Genomic DNA, 13,293 nt, shown 5'->3' with positions numbered 1-13,293 from the left:
TTGTTCTGTAGGTCACTTGGCTGCCTTGCGAGTGTCCGCGTGTAAAAGCTGGTGGTCTTCTTTGACGTTTTCCCAAGTAGCGTTTCAAGGTTTTTGTCCTTGTATCTTAGTTTTATTGGTGGTTTCTGGTCATGCAAGTTTCACATGGATAGCAGCTGCTGGAGTTGGTGTAGATTTGATTTCTCGATTGTTTCTGATATTGCTGGTTCTAGTATGGCTTTGTGATATTCCCTTCAGGGTTGGGACTGTTCAAGACATTTGTTCTTTAGGTCAGCTCCATTGATATCGAATTCTTCTGGAAAGGTGGAAGGAATAGACTTGTGGATATACATGGGTTTCAGGCTCTGTTTATGTATTTGTTTTATTTTGTTTGGTTTATATTCTTTGTCTTTGGTTTCTTATCGATACTATGTATCTCAATTTTTTTCGAGTTAAAAAAAAAGATTCATTGGCCATCCCACACAATCAAAGCCATAATTAAGTATGAAGAAGAGAACTGAAGAGGAATAGAATCCTCCTTCAGATATTGAACCATTTTCACGTCAGTATTCCTACACATGGTGCATGAACTGAGTTAACAAATGATTGACAAACGTCAAATGAATTTGATGCGGTATTTTGAAAAGATATATATCATTATAGTTCGCTTCATTTCAACTGTATAAATTAAACTTTCTACATAAAATTGGATCTAGAACAACTAAGATAGATACATAATTCACAATAAATAGACATATATATAAGCAAACAGGGTAGAGATATTTTGGTATGCACACCAATATATTCATTTACCGACATGGTTGGGTGAGATATCAATGCAGAATGCAAATGCATAAGCTTTTGGTTAAATTTAAAAGGACCCATTGGATGAATAATTAGTTGGATGGGTTGCTGCAAAATTAAATGCAACTCGTACGGGTGTTTATTTTCATTTTTATGTATATATATTTTTAATTATTTATATAATTTTTCAAAGACCTAAATTGTATAGTTTGTTTGTTTTATTTAAATCATTATTTTAAACATATATTTTTTGCTTCTTATTATATATATATATGATTTGTTGGATTTGTGTTTGATTTTTTTGCCATCAGCATAGACTTTTTAAAGCTATTTTTAAATACTTTGACATTTTTTTAGTTATACAATAGAATATATATTTTCTTAGGATCATTTATATTTCGTTGTTGTGTTTAAAATATAATTTAGCATCTATAATTTTAATATAGAGGAGGTTTTTATAAATAAATATATTTTTATGTTCAATTAATTTAGATTATTATTTTAGTAAATTTAATACAATTTTAATATCCAGTTCATATAGTACTTTTATTTTTGTATAATATATACTATAATTATAAAGTTTATGAAATTTTTTTTATTATTGTTTTATAATAAAATTTTCATTTACATTGATTTGAATACTAATAATCCGAAATTAATTAAAACATTATCATATAAAATATTTAAATGTTTTTGTAAGATTTTGTTAGATTTTCTGTCAACAGAATTTTTTATAACTAAAATAAAATTAAAACAGTTTTATAGGTGAAATTGTTATATGTGTTGATTATATAAAATATGTATCTTAATGATGTCAACATGTTAAATAAAAATAAACGAAACATGATTTTCTAAGAAAAATCCATTTAAAAAAAATCACACATGAATAGAAGTTGTGACTTCTATTTTAATAGAATAAATTACTATATCAATTGTGCTTCTAAAAATCTCTCTATAAATATAAGCGTTCATTGACAAGGTTAATATCATACACAAATACTTCTAATAATAATTGAGTTTATTAAGTTAGAAAATGGGATTGACTGGTGTTCTTCATGTGGAGGTTGAGGTGAAGTCTCCAGCGGAAAAGTTCTGGGTAGCACTCGGTGACGGTATCAATCTCTTTCCCAAAGAGTTCCCTAAGGACTACAAAACAATGCAAGTTCTTGCCGGAGATGGCAACTCTCCTGGTTCCATTCGCCTCATTATTTATGGAGAAGGTATATTGTCTCATTTCTATTGTTAATTTGTTAGCATATATAACTATGATTCTTATTCAGACGTGACTGCAGAGGACCATATAAACATTCGCACCCGAGATTGAGTAATGAGTACGGTATTACATTCATGAAGAGATTTATGTATCACAATATGTATAAGCCAAATATTTTAACAGTAGAATCATTCATGTGTTCTTGATGGTTCTTATTTGGCAAAATCATCACATTTTCTCATTAAATTGTTTTACCCTTCCATTGTTTATTTATTATTATTATTTCTTGTGCACCACCCTTTCATTGTTTATTAATAAGCTATATTCTTTACCATATAAAGGATCCACGCTGGTGAAGGTCTCGGCGGAAAGAATCGAAGCAGTGGATCTGGAAAACAAAAGCATGACGTACAGCATCATCGGCGGTGAAATGTTGGAATACTATAAGACGTTCAAAGGAACCATCACCGTTACTCCCAAGGGCGGTGGCAGCATTTTGAAATGGTCTGCTGAGTTTGAGAAGACCGGCCATGAGATTGAAGATCCACACGTCATCAAGGACTTTGCTGTCAAGAACTTCAAAGAGATCGATGAGTATCTCCTTAAGCAATCCAGCGTCTAAAACTCTAGAAGCTCCTATTATATATAAGGGGGTTCGATCATCTCTATCAGTTTATTGTTGTCTAATTAAGAAGTTAAATAAAGTGGAACCTCCTTATGAATAATCATGTTTATGATTCCGAAATCTGAGTATTGGAGATACACTACGTGTCTTTCAATATACGTATATGCATGATATCTAGGTAGTACATTTTATTAACACACGATTTAAACAATTCAACAACGTTTTCTGTTGACAAAAAGGCTTGTAGTTCACCTATTTAGAAAAAAAGTTTCGGTTTTAAAATAGCCAGTAGGCCATGAGATAAAGCCTAACTAGAAAGAGTTTTGATCGCACATAATTGAAAAATACTAGAATAATTTAATCTAGTAAGAGTTTTTAAAACTTGAATAAGGGTTCCTAAACACGACGTTTTTAAATTTCCGAATATTTAAGATTTAATAAAATTAAAAAAATATTGCATTGCATGTTTCTTTTGAACGTCACTAAATACAATATATATGCTTAAAAAGAGTTACTTTATTGTTTTGTTGTTTGTGATGTAAGAAATAGTATTAAGCACATCGGAACTAAAGTTAGTAAGTTGAGTGACTTAAAATTCTTCAGATGTTTATTTTTCATTATATACTAGGGTTTGTCCCGTTTTACGGGCGGGTTAGCATCTGAAAATATTACATATATATATCATCAATTTTATTGAATATTTTAAAATATTTAGCTTATTTTAATTTAAAATAATCTTAAGTTTAGCATTTTATTGCATAATTCCAGTAGACCAAAGCTTGAACCTTGCAACCAGTACCTGAAGCAAGAGTATTAGTCTGAGGAGATATTCAACAGGAGAATATTAAAGATGAAGTTTGCTGAGATGTTTTGTATCAGTTCATAAAATATTACACGAGTTAGTACGAGTGTGTGTCATGAAAATGGATTATATTGGAATTCGTAGTTTGTGATGTACATGTGGGCTTGCTGAGCTTAGAAAAGAAAATAGAATATGTATTTGAAAATTTATTGACGTTTTTCTATAATGCAAAAGAAAGTTTGCTTGAAGATGAATTTTTTTAATTAAAAAAGTGAAAAGTTGCTATATGTATAGAAGATTTGGAGGGCAAATTGAATACTATATAAGGAGAGACGTGCATTATGAGAAAACCAGACTTTGGTGATATTGCTTGATGTGAAGCAGTTCTTGATGGAGTCCGATTTGGATTTAGTTTGGTGGCGTTAGTGCTGACACTTTTTGAGGTGGAGTTAGCCATTGCGTGGAGCTTATCGTAAGTTTTGTGTGTGCTGGATGATCAGGTGTTTTGGTGTCACTAGGGTGCGATGGGTGCTGACGTATTTGGTGAAGTATTTCTGAGGAGGTATAAGATTATAGTCTAAACTCAGGGGAGTTCAGCACATGCGGTTTCGTTGTCATGGTCGATGAAGATTACAGCTGTTTGAAGATATTGAACTCTGATGCACCCATATGGTGATCTATGTATTCGTTCTTGATTCTTATTCTTCATAGATGTCTATCTAGAAAATAGTGTATTAGGAGGGTTGTACCTGATGTATGCGTTAGCAAATAAGTTGTATTTGCATTCTTGTTCTAGTGATCAATTAAATATGGACAAGGTCCTGAGGATGTATGAAACGAACATGTAAGCAAATTTGATGTGTCTTTACTTTATGCATTTAATTTTGATCGCTTAATCTTCACTAACAAATAATCCTAGGAACCGAGGATTATCCCGTAGGCGACCTGAAGGGACTTTAGGTGAAGCGGGGTTGACAAGGTCCTGGTTCAATCATCACCCATCCTGGTTCAATCATCACCCAGAGAGGTCCACTCCAGACGTCGACAAGTCTCCAGAGAATAACCCGACTGCATTCTGAAACCCTCAACCGTTGAACAGAAGCCAGCCATTAAAGCGCGCAGTCACACCGGCATAAGCAAGAGGAGGTTAAAGGCACTCGACTCCAGTCACCACTCACGGGATGTAGACTGAAAAGGATTCCAAAATCCGAACAGGGAAGAACTGAAGGTTAGGGTCAGGGCCGTGCCTGACATTTGGCAGACTAAAAGCTAGAAAAAAAAATTGGCCCCCAAAAAAGTAATAGTCAGCACTTGAACCCAAGTGTGTAAGATTGTAACTCAAATCATATCTACTTACACCATTCATGCTACCTAATCCTTAAGTAAATCGGCCCCAAAATATTTTTTTTATTGTAATCGGCCCTCGAGCAAATGCTTGATGGGCTTGTATCCAGGCCCAGCCCTTGATACACCCTAAATCTGATCACTCGACCGGTATGAAAGATATGAACTCCGAAGAGAACTGATGGATTGAATGACGACACAAAGGGTTGCGGAATGACCCAATGATACTGTCTGGGTGCTTGAATGTCGCCTGATATGACTCACAGGTCCGACAAGGAAGCAAACTCGATCAGTTGCCGGATATGACGCACCGGTCCAACTAGAAAGAGGCGTTTGTTTGGAGCTAACCACACCAAAGAAACTAAAAGTGTTCTTGACAAAGAACAAAGAGTAAAAACTCAAATAAAAGAAGAAATTTCGTTGATGTTATTGCCATGATCAAAGATTACATTTTATAGTACTTTGAGTCAAAGAGAAATAAAAGAAAGTGCAGAAAACAATGCATAGAAAACACAAATTTGACTAGATCTAGTCAAAGTGTGGAAAACAAGAAAGACTGGTCAATGCGCGGTCTCAGATGTTGACTAGTCAAGATTCAGAAAGATGTCCAGGTTCATGCTGGTCGTACACACCATGCTGGGAAGGATACGGATACACGCGGGACGATCCACACATGTCTGAATTCGCGAGAACTGAACATCAACTGAGTTGTATATGGCATAACTCCCTCATCTGAACTCCGTTTGATCTGATTCTTCTTCGTGGAGTTCCATAATTGAATGGAGCACATTCTACATGTGGTTTCAAGTGAAGAAACATCATGGTTTAGAAGATATGCTTCGAACAATGAACATATATCTGTGTTGCTTCTCGGGTGGTTTGATGGTCGATCCAGCTCAGAAGGTCGAACCAACTTGCTCAGCTCGTCCGGGTGAGTGTTATTCCCGCTCAGATCGTCCATGATAGTGTCAGTCCAGCTCACTTGAGTATTCAGCTTATCCAAGATTGCATAATCTGATGAGAAAACCTCGGCTAGGTCTAGCTGGTCGACAAGGTCACCACCTTGGGTCGTGTCCATGAACCAAACAGGACGGTGCTCGATTTTGGGTGCATCATACTCTCCCTCTTCAAAAGGATTTGTCCTCAAATCCATTTTACCTGAATCAAAAGAGAATGAATCAGACAAAAAGAATTTTAAAAACAAGTAAAATTCAATGAAAAATAAACTTGGAGAGAAACTTCCTTGGAGTTTTGAACTTGCTCTCCTCAAGTATTTCCAGTTCCATGTTCCAATAACACAAGTGTTTGGTCGTCGTCCTCTGCTTGCTTCCATCTTTGGTTCAGTGCTGGCAGATTGCTCCAAGAGTTTCAGTTCCTGTGACAAAGAAACAAGACTACTCGGCTGTACCGGTTCAAGATGGTTAACTTCATCACAAACCCGTTTATTTTCAAGCACAATATCAGAATAAGAAGAAGAAAGTAAACACTTAGCTTCCAAGATGTTTCTGAGAAAGGTTTGGGTCATACCTGACTGTGTAGATTGATCTCCTGGTCGCCAAAGTCTGGTTTGAAGCTGATTGGATCGGCTAGCTTCCCATTGAAGCAAGTGTAGAATAGGTTTGGCCGGTTTTAGAGAATGGATCATAACTTCATGATTCCGTGGCCATTTTTCCTGATATTGAGCTTCCTGGAAAGAGGAGAGATTCATCTTGAATCCTATGATCGGCTTTGGCTCAGGCCGCTTCTTCTCAAGGCTTGAATCTGCTTCAAAAATCTGGGTACTCGCAGATAGATGGACTGGTAAACCGCATGTTTGAAAATTTCATAACTCCTTCCTCCGTGAAGCTTTTCAAGTGATTCCAAGCCTCAGTGAAACCTTGTGGAGTTGGCTTTCCAGGAAAATTGGAGTCAAGACGAAATACCTTCTGGACGCCGAGATATTTGCTTTGGACTGAACCTGTGTCGCTGGCATCTCCAAGGTAGCCAGTTTGAGTGGATGTATCAATGCATCTCCAAATTTCAGGCTGACAAGAATGGTCAATGCTTTCTCTTCTCTGAGGCTGAACCTGTTTATCCTGGACACTCAAAACAAACATTAAAATACCAGGATCATATGTGCAAGACATGTACTTGTGCAAATCAGAAATCAAGCTATATTTTCCAAGAACAAGTTGCACACATTTCAGCCTGTCAAGATGTACATCAAAGTAAACATTACAGACCAGAATGGTGTCAAGGTTCGTGATTTCATAGTTCCTAAAGAATAATTTCACAACATGCACAAGTTTCTCAGATTTAGAACACAAAAGATCAAGCTCAAACTGAGAATTACTTTTCCAAGGCTCAATATGTTTTTCAAAGAAGGTGTTGCAAATCAGAATGCTTTCAAGGCATGAAACACCATAGAACATATTCAAGACGAGCCTAGGTTGATCATATTCAGAACACAAAAACTTTAGATCAAGATCAGATTCAAAATAAGAAGGGGCAGGTTTCAAATCAGAATCACAACAAGAATCGGTTTCAGTTCTAAGTGATTTCTGTTCTAGCAAAGTCTTAACCATAAATTTGTCCAAGGCACAAGGGAATGCAAACAAATCACCAGTGATCAGTCCATGACTAGAGAAACTCAGATCAAACCAATTATCCTTGAAACAAACAAAGGAATCACAAAGTTTTCGGAAACAAAAATCTGGTTGTTGCAAAACAAGCTCAAATGATTTTTCAAGATGATCAAAACCTTTGTGATGTTTCAGAAACTGATCAAAACTCAAAACAAGACCAGAAGAGATGTCATTGTCATTTAGAAAACATTTTTGATCAAAGAGTTTATCAGATTCAAGTTTCTCAAAAGAATGAATCATGTTATCAAAAATGGAATTTGAAACACAAAATTCTTTCACATTGTCTAGACCAAAACTTTTGACATTATGAGAACTGATTCCAACAAACAATTCAGGCAGAGAATAAATCAAATCAAGTTTCTCACAGTGCTCTTGAATGTCAGTGGATAAAATGGGAGGAGTTGTGCCGGGATCAAAGCAAAGATGACTGTCCATGTTGATGCTTGGTGCTTCCTCATCAAAGACTGGACCAAGATCGTCTTCCTCATCAAATATGGGACCTAGATCATCATCCAAAGGTGTCCTAGTGCCAGGAAGTCGTCCATGAAGTGGTTGGTTGAATGGCTCTTCCTCAAAATCCTGTGAACTAAGAATAAGACTGCTCGGAAGCTCCGGCTCAACAGGTTAGTTTACTATCAAGCATCAACTCAGATTCAGGAGTAGGAAAATCACAAGTATCCTCACAATTCATCAGACTTTCAGTTGGCTCATCATCATATTCATCAAAAATTGGTAATGAATCTGAAAAATCTTTTAGATCTTCAAAGCTGCATTCAGATTTACCTTTGGGCTTTTCACTGATGAATATGGATGGCTCAGCTACAGGTGCATGTGTGGATGTGCTCTTCTTTTGGCTCTTGCTGTCGCCATCAGGGAACTCTCTTTCTCCAAAATCGTCATTGGATCGGTTGGTCCGCCTAGGGTGTTCTCTCCTTGCTGCGGGTTTAGGACGAGTCTGTTGGACACCTTGAATTTCGTCCAGCTTCTGATGGATCTGTTCTAGACCTGCATGTATAAGGTTAGCAACAGAATCATTGATCTTCCTCATCTGCAAGTTAGATAAACCAACAAAAGAATTTCCTGGTCGGCTCCTTTCATCCTTACTAGTCATGGTTCCTGAAAATTCTTAAACACAAAACGTTAGATAAAAATCTCACACACTCGAGTGTTTGATCCTCACCCACACACGTGTTTCTCTCAGTTTAAAGTGTGCACTCAAAGTCTTATACTCAAAGTTCTAAGAAGAACAACTCTAGGAATCCCCAACGGGTAGATCCAAACAAACGAAGGTGTTTAAAGATAGAAAGATAAGAGATTTAGAGGGAACCCGCCTTAACCACCTCAAAGGCTGGATTTCTCTTCGGCCAGCAGACTTTCTCTTCCACCACCACACCACAAAACAAATCAAACTTTGAAATTTCTTTTTTTTTATATAACTTTTTTTCTCTTTTTTTTTACAGCATAAACTTAGATCTTTTTTTTTTTTAACTATGGTTGGTAATGAGGGGCCCGGGTTCAAGAAAGGTAGAAGAATAAGTGTTTAGAAGAATATGGAGAGATGAGAGGATGGAATGATAAAGAGTTACCGGAAGAGTGGCTCTGATACCACTTGATACACCCTAAATCTGATCACTCGACCGGTATGAAAGATATGAACTCCGAAGAGAACTGATGGATTGAATGATGACACAAAGGGTTGCGGAATGACCCAATGATACTGTCTGGGTGCTTGAATGTCGCCTGATATGACTCACAGGTCCGACAAGGAAGCAAACTCGATCAGTTGCCGGATATGACGCACCGGTCCAACTAGAAAGAGGCGTTCGTTTGGAGCTAACCACACCAAAGAAACTAAAAGTGTTCTTGACAAAGAACAAAGAGTAAAAACTCAAATAAAAGAAGAAATTTCGTTGATGTTATTGCCATGATCAAAGATTACATTTTATAGTACTTTGAGTCAAAGAGAAATAAAAGAAAGTGCAGAAAACAATGCATAGAAAACACAAATTTGCTAGATCTAGTCAAAGTGTGGAAAACAAGGAAGACAGGTCAATGCGCGGTCTCAGATGTTGACTAGTCAAGATTCAGAAAGATGTTCAGGTTCATGCTGGTCGTACACACCATGCTGGGAAGGATACGGATACACGCGGGACGATCCACACATGTCTGAATTCGCGAGAACTGAACATCAACTGAGTTGTATATGGCATAACTCCCTCATCTGAACTCCGTTTGATCTGATTCTTCTTCGTGGAGTTCCATAATTGAATTGAGCACATTCTCCATGTGGTTTCAAGTGAAGAAACATCATGGTTTAGAAGATATGCTTCGAACAATGAACATATATATGTGTTGCTTCTCGGGTGGTTTGATGGTCGATCCAGCTCAGAAGGTCGAACCAACTTGCTCAGCTCGTCCGGGTGAGTGTTATTCCAGCTCAGCTCGTCCATGATAGTGTCAGTCCAGCTCACTTGAGTATTCAGCTTATCCAAGATTGCATAATCTGATGAGAAAACCTCGGCTAGGTCTAGCTGGTCGACAAGGTCACCACCTTGGGTCGTGTCCATGAACCAAACAGGACGGTGGTCGATTTTGGGTGCATCAGCCCTGGTTAGGGTATATGGTATACACGTATACCCTATCACCCAACGAGGACTAAGGCTACATGTGAACCACGTGGAGCCATGTAGATCAAGCGACGGGACAACAAACTCAGTGCATGGGAACTATACAAAAAAAAATAGAATAGAAAACGATCTTTTCTCTCTCCTCTATCTCTTCCCTCAACTCTCTCGACCTCAAACTCTGCAAAAGCTCTGCCTCCGGCGCGTCTGTGCGCGTGCGACCGTCGGAGGGCTCCTCTCTCTTTTATTTCTCCTTTGCTCTTTGCTGTCCTTCGTCTCTCTGTCTTCCTTGCCGATATACTTGTTGTTCTGGAGTAGGGTTTCACTCGGGTTAGAGGTCGTGTGCAAGGTAACTTAGATCCGGTGTCGTGACACTACAAGAAATATGTCCATTGTTAGCGGAGATTTTATGCTATGTTTGGGGTTTGATAGCGTTTTACCAAATGCTATGTATGCGGCAGCAATCATAGGTACCCCTTCAACGATAGCATTTTCGTAAGGCTACAAAAAATAGAGATACAATAACAATATTTGAATGATATTATTAAATTAAATAATGGTTCATATTTCGTGCCATGATAGGTCATTTAAAATTAAAAAAAAAAAATTAAAATAAATAAAATTAAACCCAATTTTTTTTATAATTAAAAATAAAATAAAATTTATTGATAAATAAATTTCGGTTTACAAAACTAAACCAGAAAAAATAAAAATAAAGTAAACCACAACGGTTTATCCAATTCGGTTCACACTAAATCGGAAAACCCTAAAAAAAAACACGAAACTAAAAAAAAAAAAAACTCCAGCCGCCCTTCTCCATGTGCGCATCTTCCATGTGTGCCTCCTCAACCAGTGCGCCTGGCCTTCTCCATCCTTGACCGGAGACGCCGTCGTCTCTGCTTCCGGCCTCAGGGTCTCCCCCACTACAGCTTCCGTGCGCCTCCTGCGACGCAGCTTCCGAGGATTCACCATCTCCGCTTTCATTGAAGTCAAAGAAGGAAGAAACTGAACAAATTAAGGAGAGTCGAGATGAAACAAGGAGAATCCAACAGAGGCGAGTCGAGAATCCAACAGAGGCGAGGTGGTAAGCTACCTGAGACGGGGAACTTGAACAATTCGATCTGAAAAAAAAAAGAGAGCAGAGAAATTCATGGTAGGGAGAATCAATTCGATTTGAAAAAAAAACAGAGAGCAGAGAAATTAGTTTCAATGAACTGCTTGATGAGAGAAATAACATAAGATGGCAAAAGGTATGAAGAGAAAGAGAGATTGATTGAGAATCCAGATTTTTTTTCACTGTAAAAGGAAGGAGAAAAGTCACGGTGGAAGAAAGAGAGGAAGGAGGAGATAGAAGAAAAAAAAATGTTTCTAACATCTATGCATTTGTGTCCATTAGATTAACTTTCATCAATGGTTGTGGTTACACAATGATCTGCACCCTTTAATGTGATTGGCTACATCTTTTTTCTCTTAAACTTGATTGGCCCCATTATCTTAACCAATCAGATATTTTGTAATTGTTTTTTTTTGTATCTATTATTTTTCTATTCATTTGTGTGTGTGCTTTAATATATAGATATTTATGATAAATTTTCAAAAATAAAAAAAAAATATTTTAGGAAAAATCTAAGATTTAGATTTTACAATTTAAAAATTCAGATTTAAATTTTGAAAGTTAAACTTTTTGATTGGTATTTAGGTATTAGAAAATAGGGTTAAAGAGTTTATGAAATAGAGTTTAGAGTTTACATTTTTAAATTTCGAAATTGAAATTTGAAAAACAGATGTATAATCTAATTTTAAGATTTAGATTTAAAATAAATTTTGATTATATCACTTTTAAAGAATATATAGAGTTTATGTTTAATTTAGAGTGAAGTTTGAGATTAAAATTTAAAAATTAGATTTGTAATTTATGTGTGTAGATTTATAATTTATGATACAATACAAAGGGTTTGACGTATATTTGAGGTTTGGGGAATAGGTTTGGAGTTTAGAGGTTAGAAAGTAAAAGTTATAAAACTAAAGAATTTTGGAAATTACAAATTGTGTTTAGATATAAAATTTATGTTTTTTTGTTTTAAGTTATAGATAAAGATTTAGAATATTAAGTTTTGATTTTAAATTTAAAATTGAGATTATATTATGAAATTATTAGTTTTTTAAAGTTTATATGTTTAGAGATTATAGTTTAAAGATAGGTTTAGGGTTTCAACTTAGGCACTTTAGTTTGGTATGATTTTGGAATTGATTTAAGATTTATGTTTAGAAAATTATAGTTTAAGATTAAGAAGATTAAATTTTGAATTTAATTTTAAGATTTGAAGTTATAATATAAAAAAGATTAGAGTTTTAAGGGTTACTAGATTTTGACCCGCCCTTTGAAGGGCGGGTATATGTTTTGTTTTATGTTTTTTTAATAATTTAATTTAATTTTTGTTTTTTTTATAATTATTTTAGTGTTTAATATTATTTAATTTAATATATTTTGGTGACTATATTCAATATGTCAAATTATATAAATAACAAAGTAATATTATTTTTGATCCACGTTTTCAAAGTGCAAATTTATTTGCCGAAACAAATTAAATTTATTGAATATAAATTTATATTTCTGACTATTTATTTACATTTAAATGTTACAAATAAAGCATTATATATGTGAATATTATAATAGGTTTAACGTTTATATGTTTATATGATTATATGTTTTTCACTAAAGTTTGGTTTCATATATAATCATAATAATACTACTATTGCACATAATAGCACACATAATATTACAGCAAAAAAAATATTACCCAAATTTGACTATTTCTGTCGTTTTTTTTCTTTTTCATTTTAATGAAAGGTAAAATAGCATGTTATCTTTTTCCCTATGCTCTGCAATTCTTCTCCCCTAATAGTAGCCACTTTTTTTTTGCTAAAAACAGCGGCCACTTTCATTCTTTTAATCATCTAATTCACTTGTTTTCATCAATTACTTGGTCAAACCTATCAGGCTATCACATAATTATATATTCAACTAATATAGACTACCAAACGTAAACTCAACGTAGATTCAAATAAAATTATATCTTCTTCTTTTCATCATGTTCAATGTTCCGTAACTCTGTGTCGCGGACAAAACTTTTTTTTCTGTTTCTGAGATATTAATAATGATCGTAACAGTCGTGATAAAAGTGATAAAGAGAAAATGGAAACCGTTTTTGGCAGATACAATTATAACATGGTGATTAAATTTAACAGTTATCTAAATTTAAATAAGGTATATTAAA

At 35.3% G+C, this 13,293-nt stretch overlaps 1 protein-coding gene and 2 long non-coding RNA genes across 3 annotated transcripts; 1 reads left to right on the top strand and 2 right to left on the bottom strand.

The window, feature by feature from the left end:
- Positions 1 to 1,768: 1,768 nt before the first annotated feature.
- LOC108807421 (MLP-like protein 423) lies at positions 1,769 to 2,741 on the top strand. Its single transcript, XM_018579709.2, has 2 exons — positions 1,769 to 2,003; positions 2,338 to 2,741. The coding sequence occupies exons 1-2, from the start codon at positions 1,817 to 1,819 to the stop codon at positions 2,616 to 2,618; spliced, it is 468 nt and encodes a 155-aa protein (XP_018435211.1). The 5' UTR covers positions 1,769 to 1,816; the 3' UTR covers positions 2,619 to 2,741.
- Positions 2,742 to 6,723: 3,982 nt separating this feature from the next.
- LOC130496195 (uncharacterized) lies at positions 6,724 to 7,931 on the bottom strand. Its single transcript, XR_008935262.1, has 3 exons — positions 7,757 to 7,931; positions 7,100 to 7,191; positions 6,724 to 6,954 (listed from the first exon to the last, which is right to left on the bottom strand). It is a non-coding gene; the product is annotated as an uncharacterized LOC130496195 (long non-coding RNA).
- Positions 7,932 to 10,659: 2,728 nt separating this feature from the next.
- Positions 10,660 to 11,571, bottom strand: LOC108809109 (uncharacterized). Its single transcript, XR_001942778.2, has 2 exons — positions 11,109 to 11,571; positions 10,660 to 11,020 (listed from the first exon to the last, which is right to left on the bottom strand). It is a non-coding gene; the product is annotated as an uncharacterized LOC108809109 (long non-coding RNA).
- Between the last annotated feature and the right edge of the window lie 1,722 nt (positions 11,572 to 13,293).

This window comes from Raphanus sativus, chromosome 6, assembly GCF_000801105.2.
Source record: "Raphanus sativus cultivar WK10039 chromosome 6, ASM80110v3, whole genome shotgun sequence".
In the NCBI taxonomy this organism is placed as follows: domain Eukaryota; kingdom Viridiplantae; phylum Streptophyta; class Magnoliopsida; order Brassicales; family Brassicaceae; genus Raphanus; species Raphanus sativus.
The sequence above is the reverse complement of the archived record's forward strand: the minus strand, read 5'-3'. Positions and strand labels throughout refer to the sequence as shown.

Bases quoted from the DNA above. Each gene is read 5' to 3' on its own strand.
- LOC108807421 (XM_018579709.2), top strand. From the start codon at position 1,817: ATGGGATTGACTGGTGTTCTTCATGTGGAGGTTGAGGTGAAGTCTCCA. The intron at 2,004-2,337 runs GTATATTGTCTC...TACCATATAAAG, and splicing joins CCTCATTATTTATGGAGAAG to GATCCACGCTGGTGAAGGTC.